This window comes from Rana temporaria, chromosome 5, assembly GCF_905171775.1.
Source record: "Rana temporaria chromosome 5, aRanTem1.1, whole genome shotgun sequence".
In the NCBI taxonomy this organism is placed as follows: domain Eukaryota; kingdom Metazoa; phylum Chordata; class Amphibia; order Anura; family Ranidae; genus Rana; species Rana temporaria.
Window position 1 is genome coordinate 39,935,069 of NC_053493.1, and position 13,760 is coordinate 39,948,828.

The 13,760-nt window shown below is 45.3% G+C and overlaps 1 protein-coding gene across 3 annotated transcripts in view; it reads right to left on the bottom strand.

The window, feature by feature from the left end:
- The window catches only part of RUNDC3B (RUN domain containing 3B), a 307,618-nt gene that overhangs the window by 123,995 nt on the left and 169,863 nt on the right, over positions 1–13,760 (bottom strand). For all 3 annotated transcript variants that reach the window (XM_040352420.1, XM_040352418.1, XM_040352419.1), the window contains exon 3: positions 3,027–3,160. In XM_040352420.1, coding sequence (XP_040208354.1) covers positions 3,027–3,160 — 134 coding nt within the window. The remainder of the gene's footprint in view (positions 1–3,026; positions 3,161–13,760) is intronic.

Sequence of the window (13,760 nt, forward strand, 5' to 3'; positions counted from 1 at the left end):
ACCAGCCCGCAGGGTTGCTGTAAAGTGGAACTAAACCCATCAATTTAACGGTTTCAAAAAACCTTCTCATTCAGGATTGTAACTATTTCATTGAGTGTGCTGTCAACCAAACTGTCAAACCATTAAATGGCTGGTGTCATAACTGACATGTGCAGCATAATGGCGTTGGAAGATCATACAAAGGCCAAGATGACAGCTTCCTTGGCTGAAAATGATAGGAGGGTTTAGTTCCACTTTAAAGAGGAACTGCAGTCTGCTCACATAGTTTGCAATAAAAAAATCTTTGCCATTCTGAGGCTTCCCTCCAACCACTTTGCATATTATTTGATATATAATGTGATTCTGTACTTGCCAAATATGCTGCAGGAATCTCCCTCCACTGAGTCTGGCTGCAGCCATTTTAACTGTGGGCAGCTGAAGCTGCTGCCTGTTCACTTCCTGGATTTACACAGACACAAACCTCCAGCCATGCAGCTCTCATTGGCATTCTTATGACTCATCCCCCTTCCCTTCCTGGCAAACTCTCATGAGAGTGAGAGAGAGGGAGCTGTGCATGATGTCATAAGTCTAGGCTTTATACCAGACAAGAAACAGGAAGTGGGCTGTATAAGGTATTTACTGTCAGAATTTTTCTTTTTTACTATCCAAAGTTAAAACAACAAGGGCAGAAGATTTACTAGATGGAAAGATGAAAAAATGACTGAAGGTCCGCTTTAAGGCTCCATGCACACTGGACGCTAAAATAATGTTATAAAAATGGCAGTAGCTTTTCAGCGAGTCTTTCAACGTTTTTGCAATAGCGTTTTTCCGCATTAGCGTTTTTTTTAATGATTCAAAAACATAAAAAAACGCTGGTGAGCCAAGTTTTTGAGCGTTTATTGGCGTTTATTAGCGTTTATGAGCATTTGGCGTTTTTTGTGGTCAGAAAACGGCTCCTGAACGCAATTTTTGGGCGTTCAGAAAACAGCCCATAAACTCCACTGGTGATAAACATCCAAAAACGTCCATGTATGCATTGACACATAGCATAACGTAGAGTGGAGTTTATGGGCTTTAAAAAAAAAACAGATTGTACGATTTTCGATTAGTCGGTATAGTTATCATCCGAAAATACAATACAAATACATTACAACTAGGGTTGTCCCGATACCGATACTAGTATCGGGACCGATTCTGAATATTTGTGGGAGTACTCGTACTCCCGCAAATACCCCCGATTCCAAAATAGAATACTCCCCCCCGCGCCGCCGCGCCGCATCCCGCCGCCAGTTACGCCGCATCCCCGCTGCCGCCGACTGCTTAATACGGGCGGGGAACATTACAGCATTCATTTAAATAGCTGTAATGATTCGCTCCGCGTATAGACACTCCCCCTTGCTCGGGTGAACTGTCCAATCCCGAGCAAGGGGGAGTGTCTATACGCGGAGCGAATCATTACAGCTATTCAAATGAAAGCTGTAATGTTCCCCGCGCGTATTAACCAGTCGGCGGCAGCGGGATGCAGGTAAGGGGGACATGGCTGGATATGGGGGGAGACATGGCTGCATATGGGGGGAGACATGGCTGCATATGGGGGACATGGCTGGATATGGGGGGGAGACATGGCTGCATATATGGGGGGACATGGCTGGATATGGGGGAGACAAGGCTGCATATGGGGGGCATGGCTGGATATGGGGGGGATACATGGCTGGATATGGGGGGACATGGCTGGATATGGGGGGAGACATGGCTGCATATGGGGGACAGACATGGCTGGATATGGGGGGGGAGACATGGCTGGATATGGGGGGGGGGAGACATGGCTGGATATGGGGGGGAGACATGGCTGGATATGGGGGGGAGACATGGCTGGATATGGGGGGGAGACATGGCTGGATATGGGGGGGAGACATGGCTGGATATGGGGGGGAGACATGCCTGCATATGGGGGGGAAGACATGGCTGCATATGGGGGAAGACATGGCTGCATATGGGGGAAGACATGGCTGCATATGGGGGACATGGCTGGATATGGGGGACATGGCTGGATATGGGGGGAGACATGGCTGCATATGGGGGGGACATGGCTGGATATGGGGGGGACATGGCTGGATATGGGGGGGACATGGCTGGATATGGGGGGGACATGGCTGGATATGGGGGGACATGGCTGGATATGGGGGGACATGGCTGGATATGGGGGGACATGGCTGGATATGGGGGGAGACATGGCTGGATATGGGGGGAGACATGGCTGGATATGGGGGGAGACATGGCTGCATCTGTGGGGCGACATGGCTGCATTTGTGGGGGGACATGGCTGCATTTGTGGGGGGACATGGCTGCATTTGTGGGGGGACATGGCTGCATTTGTGGGGGGACATGGCTGCATTTGGGGACACATTTAAAACAAAGTATCGGTATTCGGTATCGGCGAGTACTTGAAAAAAAGTATCGGTACTTGTACTCGGTCCTAAAAAAGTGGTATCGGGACAACCCTAATTACAACACATGACATCACTTCCGATTTTGAGAATATTTGTGACTTTAGTTACCTATTCAATTTCTACCTGCGACTATTAAGCAAAAAAAAGTCGCACAATCATCGGATCGTATGTACGGGTGAAAAGCAGTGGCGTAGCATGGGGGGTGCGAGGGGGCCACCACCCCGGGCGCAAAATTTAGAGGGGTGCTGTCACTAGTGTGAAGAGGAGGAAGCGCCAACAACAGATGGGACATAAGAACATATTGCATGATGTCACCACTCCAGGCTTTACCAGTCATTATTAAGCACGCTCTCCTCTTCCCTACAGCCACCGCCGTCTCACACAGCAGACAGATCATGTGACCAGACTGGAGCTAGCTGAAAATAAGTCCGTGGGTCAGGGGGGGTGCAAATTACTTCACTCGCCCCAGGCGCTGACAACCCACGCTACGCCACTGGCGATAAGTATCATCTTGAATATGTAAATTGTCAGTTTGGACCACAAACGGAAAAAAAAAACAAAACAGAAGCGTTCTTTAAAAAAAGTGCAAGTTCTTACCTTGGCTCTCGAGGAGCTAACGTTCTCCATGTTTTCAATACTACAAATACAGCTGTGGGGCACTTTGGAACATGCGACCCGTATGTAATCCCAAAAGCTTCGAGGACTTTCATAACCAAACCAGGTGAGCTGGCCTGTAAGAGAAACACACAGGACTCAAATGCCATGAGGAGTATTTAAAAATATATATATATTGAGGCAGGCAACCTGTATTCTGCAATTTGACGCCATGGGGTTCATTTACTAAACACAAATAAGCTGTCCACCTTTTAACCACTTCCATACAGGGCACTTATACACCTTCCCGCCCAGACCAATTTTTAGCTTTCAGCGCTGTTGCAATTTGGATGACAATTGCGCGGTCATGCTAAACTGTACCCAAACTAAATTGTTATCATTTTGTACCCACAAATAGAGCTTTCTTTTGGTGGTATTTGATCACCTCTGGGATATTTATTTTCTGCAAAAAAAAAAAATGAACGAAAATTTTGAATTTTTTTTTTGTTTCTGTTATAAAACATTGTAAATAAGTACGTTTTCTCCTTCACTGATGGGCACTGATAGTACTGCACTGATGGGCACTGATAAGGAGGCACTGATGGGCACCGATGAGGTAGCACTGATGTGGTGGCATTGATGGGCACTAATATGCGGCACTGATGGGTGGCACAGATGGGCACGGATAGGCGGCATGGATGGGCACGGATAGGTGGCACGGATGGGCACGGATAGGCGGCATGGATGGGCACGGATAGGTGGCATGGATGGGCATAGATGGGCACTATCGTATGTGTTGTACTAATGGATGCCAATCAGTGCCAAACCATGCCTGCCAATCAGTGATGCCCATTGTGGGCACTGATTGGCATCCATTGTGGCACTGATTGGCATCCATTTTTTGTGTCCTCCTCATCCCTGGTGGTCTAGGGTGGCATATATTTTTTTTTTTTAATCCCTGGTGGTCTAGTGGCCATCCCTGGTGGTCCAGTGGGCAACCCTGGTGGTCCAGTGGGCATCCTCGGGGGGGCTGTGCTGATAATCGATCAGCACAAACCCCCCCCGTCACAGGAGCAGCCGATCGGCTCTCCTCTACTCGCGTCTGACAGACGCGAGTGAGGAAAAGCCGATTACCGGCTTTTCCTATTTAGATCGTGATCAGCCGTGATTGGACACGGCTGATCACGTGGGAAAGAGTCTCCGTGAGAGACTTTTTACCTTGATCGGTGTTGCGGGGTGTCAGACTGACACCCCGCAACAACGATCGCCGCGATGCGCGCCCCCGGGGGCGCGCAGCGGCTCAGAATCCTGAGGACGTCATATGACGTCCAGTCAGGATTCTACAACCACTTTGCCGACGTCAATTTGTCATTGGTGGGGGGCAAGTGGTTAATGGAAGTTGCAAGGGAATTTGACACAGAGCTTAGATATCCAATCACATGCAAGGAATTTTTTTTGTTGCACCTAATTGGATGATGGAAGTTAACAGAGCAAAGTACCTCATTCACTAAGCTAACAAAAAATTCCCTTGCAATGGGCAACTTGTCTTGCAAAGTGAACAACGTATTTGCCTTTATTCAACCCCTATACGATTCAGTAAACCACATCCATCTCTGGAACCTTAGCTTGTCTGAAACGATAGGAACCAGCAAGGCACATCAATCTCTGGATCTACGGAACTTTTTAATCTCAACATACTGGCTCTTTGGTTGTTGACTTTAAATCCTATTACGAAAAAAAGGCCCCTGCCTGTATTGTGGGTTTTAGGAGTCCAAGGCTGGAGTTATACTTCCTCCCCCCTCCAGACATCATCTCTGTTTTACCTGCCAATTGATTTGTGTTACTGACACTCTGAGATTTTTATCGTGACTGCGACACTATGGAGGACACATCGGACACTTTTGACGCTATTTTGGGACCATTGTCATTTATACAGCGATCAGTGCTATAAAAATGCACTGATTACTCCCAGTATTGCTTGGTGTGGGCATATAGACTATCAAAAATGACTCATGCAGATAGCAGAGGGAAGAGAGAGGAGTCAGAAACCACTTTAGGTGCTTTGGTAGCAAATACACTCTACAAAGGGAAATGCTCTGTTCGTTTTTCATTTCACAGGTTTACAACCACTTTAACTGCTTGAACAGTTTTTTTTTTTTTTATTCTGTATACAGCTTAAAGCGGGAGTTCACCCGAAAAAAAAGTTTTAACATTAGATTTAGGCTAATTAAAGGGAGCAGAAACGGGTATGTTTTTTAAAATCAATGCCGTACTCACCGTTTAAGAGATAGATGTTCTCCCACCGCTTCCGGGTATGGTCTTCGGGACTGGGCGTTCCTATTTAATTGACAGCCTTCCGACGGTCGCATACAGCGCGTCACCAGTTGCTGAAAGAAGCCGAACGTCGGTGCGGCTCTATACGGCGCCTGCGCACCGATGTTCGGCTACTTTCGGAAACTAGTGACTCGCTGTATGCGACGGTCGGAAGGCTGTCAATCAAATAGGAATGCCCAGTCCCGCAGCCCATACCCGGAAGCGGCGGGAGAACATCTATCTCGAAAACGGTAAGTACGGCATTGATTTTAAAAAAAATACCCGTTTCTGCTTCCCTTAAATAGCCTTAATCTAATGTTAAAAATGTATTTTTTGGGTGAACCTCCACTTTAAAGGGGTTGTAAATGTAAAAAAAAAAATCCCTAAATAGCTTCCTTTACCTTAGTGCAGTCCTCCTTCACTTACCTCATCGTTTGATTTTGCTTTTAAATGTCCTTATTTCTTATGAGAAATCCTCACTTCCTGTTCTTCTGTCTGTAACTCCACACAGTAATGCAAGGCTTTCTCCCTGGTGTGGCGTGTCGTGCTCACCCCTCCCTTGGACTACAGGAAAGTCAGGACGCCCACTAACACGCTCCTTTCTCTATCTGCAATGTAGAGAGCGTCCTGACCCTCCTGTAGTCCAAGGGAGGGGGCCAGCATGACACTCCACACCAGGGAGAAAGCCTTGCATTACTGTGTGGAGTTACAGACAGAAGAACAGGAAGTGAGGATTTCTCAGAAGAAATAAGGACATTTAAAAGCAAAATGGAAGGATGAGGTAAGTGAAGGAGGACTGCACTAAGGTAAAGGAAGCTATTTAGGGAAAAAATGTTTACCTTTACAATCCTTTTAAGTTTTAGCTTTTAACAAGATACTCCCATCAACACAGTCCGTGTACACCTCCTTTCATCACAGAAAAAGGGCCGGATTCTTAAAGCACTTACGCCGACGTATCTACTGATACGCCGCGTAAGTGCACGGATGCGCCGTCGTATCTATGCGCCGGATTCTTACTACAAGATACGCCTGAATTTTGGCTTCATACGACCGACGTAAGGTTTGTACGCCGTCGGAGCCTGGGCGCATATTTACGCTGGCCGCAAGGGGCGCTTCCATTGATTTACGCGGCGAATATGCAAATGACCGAGATACGCCGATTCGTGAACGTACTTGCGCCCGTCGCAGTAGTATACGCCGTTTACGTAAGGCGTACGTCCAGGGTAAAGTTATTTCACCTATAGGAGGCGCATCCCATGCAAAAGTATGGACGACGGAACAGCCGTCGGATTTTATGTCGTTTACGTAAGTCGTACGTGAATGGGGCTGGGCGTAGGTTACGTTCACGTCGTAGGCATTGAGCCGTCGTATCTTAGGGAGTAAATTCGACGTGATTCTGAGCATGTGCGCGGCCCATCATTTGCATGGGGTCAAGCCTCATTTAAATGGATCACGCCCACTTCCTTCCTACTTTGAATTAGGCGGGCTTACACCGGCCAATTTACGTTACGCCGGGAGCGAGTGCTTTGTGAATACTGTTCTTGCCTCTCAATGTTACGTCAGCGTAGCGCATATGAGATGCGCTACACCCGCACAAATATACGCCACTCTACGTGAATCCGGGCCAATGTGTTTACTTCTATACAGTGACTCTTAGGCTGGGTTCACACTTATGCGATCACAGACATCGCATTGCTGTGCAGATCACATGCGATGTCTGTGCGATGCAAATTCAGCCATACAATCTATACGGCTGAAATCGAATCGCAATAAAATGATGCAGGACCCTTTTTTTGGTCCGTGCTAGAATTGGATCGCATTGGGTACTCACACCTATGCGATCCGATTCCTGCACCATTTGACAGCTCGCACTGCGATCTGCGAACTAACCTGGGGGGTGTCATTAACTTTACATTGAAACCTCCAGTGGTTCATGTCAGTGTGATCCAGTGTGCGATTCAGGTGCAGTGCGGGGAACCGGCACTGAATCGCAGGGTTTCCCGCATCGCACCAGTGTACCAAAGTAAATCCATCAGCCAGTGAAAATGAAAATGAATAGCGCCCGAGTGTTTTTAAAATTGAAAACGAACACAGACTGCAATACCCGCCTCCTCCTCTGCGCAGTCCCCCACAGACATTAAAAACATGCTATTTTTTCCATTCCATTCCCGAGAGAGAGATTGTTTTATTCATTCCGACGTAATGTTTATTATACGAAATGGCTTCCTTTTTATTTGTCTTTGCAGATTCAATTAGAAAAGGAAAAAAATGGCATCAGCGGTGCGCACTCGAAGCACGCAGGCAGCAGTACTTTATTGAGCGATAACACCGAGATATAATAGATCTGAGATTGTCATCTTGCTGCCGTTTTATTAAATTTGCATTAAAATGTTTAGCTTGATTTTCCAAGACTTGTCTGCCATTTAAATGAAAAATATTTGTATTTTTCCAGTACCTGTTTGACTCCGTATTACACCCAAAGAAATGATTGGCCTGAAAGTAGTTCTTGATGCGACACTCATATTTGTATATGATTTCTATGCCACATTTTATAGATTATAATTTCATATACAAAGTTGCAGGCAATTCTTTTAGTTATTTTCTATATGTCAGACAGAGCAGTCAGCATCTGTACTAGATGACTGCAGCAATAAAATCATTTCCCAGATAAATAATTTCAAGAGTGAATTGTTTTCAGTGAATGTCTATAGCAGGGGTGCCCAACAAGTGGCCCGGGGGCCACATGTGGCCCGCGGAGCCTTCTGATGTGGCCCGCGACCTCCTCTTCTGGGATGGAATAAAATAAAATAGAATATTGTTATTAAAGGTAAGTTTATTACTAAAATCACAGTGTATATATGGGCATATGTGTTCTGCAGTGGTTACTGGGCTGCTTTAAATCTGCAGAGAAGTGCACCTGTGGGTTACCTGCACTGAGCCATAGACTTCTATTACCTGCAAGTTTGGTGTGCTGAGAGTAGAGTGGGCTCTATAGAGCTGAGTGGGCTGCCATCCACCCGCACCGCTCATTGTGGCCCGTGACAGGTTACCAAGTCGCTTAAGTGGCCCTTGCTCTTCAAAAGGTTGGGCACCCCTGGTCTATAGGAACTACTGTAGCGGCACTCTTGAATTTTAACAAGAATATGAGTTAGGTGCCCTTCAATCCCCTGAGGACAGGTCCAATATATGGGAGGCACTTTTTCGTTCTTCCTGTAGCATTAGATAATTTGTTCAAAGTTATCTCTAGATCGTACTACCCAGTGAGAATTGCAAAATACCTTCCTACATACCCAGTGGTTCAGACCAGGGAAATATGAAGCACATACAGTAAGGGAAAAAAGTATTTGATCCCCTGCTGATTTTGTTTGTTTGCCCACTGACAAAGAAAAGATCAGTCTATAATGTTAATGCTAGGTTTATTTTAATAGTTAAAAACAAAAAACATAAAAATAAAGAAAAACTTCAACAAAGTTATAAATTGGTTTGCATTTTAATGAGTGAAATAAGTATTTGACCCCTTCGCAAAACATGACTCAGTACTTGGTGGCAAAAACAGAGGTCAGACGTCAGATTTGACGAAACGCGTGTGGAGAGGAGTGGCGTGCTGACGTCATCACATTGTAAATTTGAGTGGACGGGTGTTCGCAAGCCGGCCGGCTTTTAAACCTTTATTGTTTTTATTCCTACTTCTTGTAAGTGCAAACTTTTATTTTAAATACATTTGTAAAGTTACGGTTTCACACTATGGTGAGCTCCTTTTTATTTTTTGGTAATGCCTGGTTCACGTCCATGACCATTGAATGGTCGAGTCTCCCTGGCTATCTGCCGTTTTTACTTCACCATGTCAAGTACCTCGAGTTGCTGTTTCTGAACCTCCTGGATAAAGGCCCTGGCTGGGTTGATAGTCACAAGCTTAGATAGCTTGCCTTCCAGTAAGTGCGCACTTTATGTGGTGGAGGTGCACAAGTCTGTGGTGGTGTTGAGAGTCATACTTTTAGGATACACACTTTTGTGTTCTATGGACTGAATACTTATTGCTTTATGAATGGTGTTTGGAATCATTTACTCACAGTTTATGGACTAATTGCCCACCACAATTTACATATTTTCAGTTTTATTTTATTTAGTGCGGCTTTCTTTAATTATTTACAGAGGTCAGACGTTTCTTGCAGTTGGCCACCAGGTTTGCACACATCTTAGGAGGGATTTTGTCCCACACCTCTTTGCAGATCCTGTCCAAGTCAATAAGGTTTGGTAACTTGAACCTTCAGCTCCCTCCACATATTTTCTATGGGATTAAGGTCTGGAGACTGGCTAGGCCACTCCAGGACCTTAATGTGCATCTTCTTGAGCCACTCCTTTCTCGCCTTGGCCGTGGGTTTTGGGTCATTGTCATGCTGGAATACCGATTCACAACCCATTTTCAAAGCCCTGGCTGAGGGAATGAGGTTCTCACTCAAGATTTGACAGTACATGGCCCCATCCTTCGTCCCTTTGTTGCAGTGAAGTTGTCCTGTCCCCTTAGCAGACAAACACCCCCAAAGCATAATGTTTCCACCTCCATGTTTGACGGTGGGGATGGTGTTCTTGGGGTCATAGGCGGCATTCCTCCTTCTCCAAACATGGCAAATTAAGTTGATGCCAAATAGCAAAATTTTGGTCATTTATGACCACAACACTTTCACCCAGTTCTCTTCTGAATCATTCAGATGTTCATTAGCAAACTTCAGACAGGCCTGTATATGTGTTTTCTTGAGCAGGGGGACCTTGCGGCACTGCAGGATTTCAGTCCTTCACGGCGTAGTGGGTTACCAATTGTTTTCTTGGTGTCTATGGTCCCAGCTGCCTTGAGATCATTGACAAGATTCTTCCATGTTGTTCTGAGCTGATTCCTCACCATTTTCAAGATCATTGAAACTCGGTGAGATCTTGCATGGAGCCCCAGACCGAGGGAGATTGACAGTTATTTTGTGTTTCTTCCATTTGCGAATAATCACACCAACTGTCGTCACCCTCTCACCAAGCTGCTTGGTGATGGTCTTGTAGCCCATTCCAGCTTTGTGTAGGTCTACAATCTTGTCCCTGACATCCGTGGACAGCTCTTTGGTCTTGGCCATGGTGGAGAGATTGGAATCTGATTGATTGATTGCTTCTGTGGACAGGTGTCTTTTATACAGGTAACAAGCTGAGATTAGGAGCACTCGCTTTAAGCGAGTGCTCCTAATCTCAGTTCATTACCAATATAGAAGACACCTGGGAGCCAGAAATCTTGCTGATTGATAGGGGATCAAATACTTATTTCACTCATTAAAATGCAAATCAATTTAGAAAAGTTTTACGCCGATATCTGCGGGCACTAAGGACACATTTCTAAAGGCTTGTCAGCCTTGGTTGGCTCAGTTTCCAGCAATGAGCACGCTTCCCGCTTTCCCCTAGGAAATTCTGTCCAGCCTACCGGTGGTGGCCTTGGGTTCCCCGGGGAACTTTTTTTTCCCTCTGTGATTCTTTCTCCTTTAGCTTCTTCTTTTTACTCTCCCACTTGACCGGTTTTCTTCCCACCTCAGGTGGTCTTTCGGGGAGCACCTTCTTTGAAAGACAAATTAGCCCCTAACATACTGAATCCTCCTAGTATTGGTTCAAGGTTCTTTTCCGGTCTCACTGGATAATATCAATGCAGAAGATAGAGTTGGGAATATTTCTCTTTCACTTTGGAGAACATGATTATTTAACCTGTTATGGACTGTGATTACCGCACAAGGGTTAATTAGTCTTTTTTACCAAGCTCACGGTGTGATCATTGTTTGTCATTCACTTTTTGTAATATTTGCGCTGGTGTCAGTGCATCTTATTAATACGCACATTAGCGTAGCTTTTCTTTGTATATTGTGTTTTGATGTTGTATAAAATTTTTTAGTTGCGGCTTTTTTATTAGTTTATTTAGAGTAAGCGCAGTATATTTTTTTCATTTCAATATATCATATTTGACTGAATGTACCTTTCATTCCTAAGCATCCATAGAGCCCCAGATCCAATGGAGATCTCATATACAAATGTCAACTTCAGGAACGCAAGCTGAGAAAATGACCCTCTCTCTCCACTCAACTGAAGGTACCTGCATTTCATTTATTTTGCCATTTCACATGGATTTTTAACAGGAAGACTTCAAAGAAAACAACAAAAACAAAGGAAAACGTGTTTTGAGCAAAGTAATAGACAGTGGCCCAGATTCAGTAAGCAATTGCGCCTGCGTAACCATAGGTTACGCAGCGCAATTGCTGACTTGCGCCGGCGTAACGAGTTCTCCTGATTCAGAGAACTTGTTACGCCGACTGCAGCCTAAAATCTGCGTGGCATAAGGCTCTTATGCCACGCAGATTTTAGGCTGCATTCTTGCGTTGACCGCTAGGGGGCGCTCCCATTGTGGTCAGCGTATAGTATGCAAATTGCATACTTACGCCAATTCACAATGTTGCGCGGGCCCTGCGTACGCAAGGTACGGAGTTTCTGTACGGCATCTTTAGCGTAAGGCTGCCCCTTCTAATAGTAGGGGCAGCCAATGCTAAAGTATAGCCGCCGTTCCCGCGATGTGAAATTTGAATTTCACGTCGTTTGCGTTAGTGATTCGTGAATGGCGCTGGACGCCATTCACGTTCACTTTGAAGCAAATGACGTCCTTGCGACATCATTTGCCGCAATGCACGTCGGGAAAGTTTCCCGACGGAGCATGCGCTCTACGATCGGCGCGGGAGCACGCCTAATTTAAATGATTCCTGCCCCCGGCGGGATCATTTACATTGCGCGCACTTACGCCGGGCAATTTTGCCGGCGCGCCCTCGCAATTTACGGAGCTACTGCTCCGTGAATCGAGGGCAGCGCAAAATATTTGCGTGGGCGCAGGGCAAAATCGTTGCCCTGCGCCTCCGCAAATATAGCGCAGATCTCTTTGAATCTGGGCCAGTGTAAATATGAAGGTCAAGTCCTTGTCATTCCCTGCCTTAGGGATTGCTTACACCACACAAATGCACTACATCGGCAAAACAAGTCAGCAATATAACATTAGCCAATGGACTCCTTGATATGACCTTCAAACTGCAGATACAAAAACAAACAAAAAGAAACCTGACATGTTAGAAATAGCCCTGGTGGGCCTAATACAGATGTAACTTACTGCATACATGACAAGTTTTTTACTGTTGCCCAGAGTGAGGCTATAAAGTGCGTTTATAGCCAAATCATTTAATTGCGGTTTTGGGCAAAATAGGGAAGAGATAAAACTCCTGTGAGATTACTTTTTGGTGTCTTTTGGGGAAGTTCCCCTTCACTTCCTGTCCTGGGGACACAACAAGAAATGAGATGGAGGGGAAACAACCTCTTAAGCCACGTACACACGACCGATTTTCCCGGCAGGAAAACTGCCAGGAGAGCTTTTGGCCGGGAATCCCGGCCATGTGTATGCTCCCTAGCATACACTATTTTAGAAAATAGAGAACCCTGCTGAGTGTTTCCAGCCGAGAAAACCGGTCATCTGTATGTGGTGAAAAAACTTGCTTGCTCGACAGTGGTCACCAGCACAAAAAAGAAAGAGTTACAGTGGCCATACTATTGAATTTGCCAAAATTTAAGCTGTGAATGGCTTTCTCAGCACCTCTTGACTCCACAAAAAAATCGATTGAAAATTGAAGAAGCCGGTTAGAAAATTGTAGACTAACAGTGACTGCATCCAATCAGATGTGGTCCCTGTTTGAGCATTTAATTAGCTGCGGGTGCTGTGGCTGCTTGAATACAATAGCCAGCAATGCAGATTCCTCCATCCATGCCATTGAGGCTTGGTTCACACTACTACACTACTTTCATCCTACTTTGCTCTGCTACATTGGTCCTACATTGGTCCTACACCCATCCTACTTTCATGAACAGGATACTACTTTGGTCCGACTTCAATGATATTCAATGGGCCTGAAGTAGGATCAATGTAGGACCAAAAGTAGTACAGGGAGCATTTTCAAAGTCGGACCGACTTGTGTAGGACGCTACAAGACGCTCTCATAGGGAAACATTGAACACAGAGCAAAGTAGGATGAAAGTAGTGTAGTAGTGTGAATCCAGCCTCAGTCTGGATGGGGTCATTTATAAATTTTCAGCCTGTACCAAATTATGGTTGAAGCATAACTAAAGGCAAAACTTTTTTAATTTTAGATAAAGTGTAGAGGGATTAGAACACCTGTCAGTTTCTAGATATTAACTCTAAACAGCGCTTGCTCGAATATGTAAAACCAAACCGATCTATATAATTTATGTGTGCCTTTCAATTGTCACAGAACATTGATATTCCATGAAAAACAAATTTACAAAGCAGCCATGTGTTTATATTACCAAATAAGTGTAATACAAATAGTCCATATACAGTATAAAAAATGTATTGTG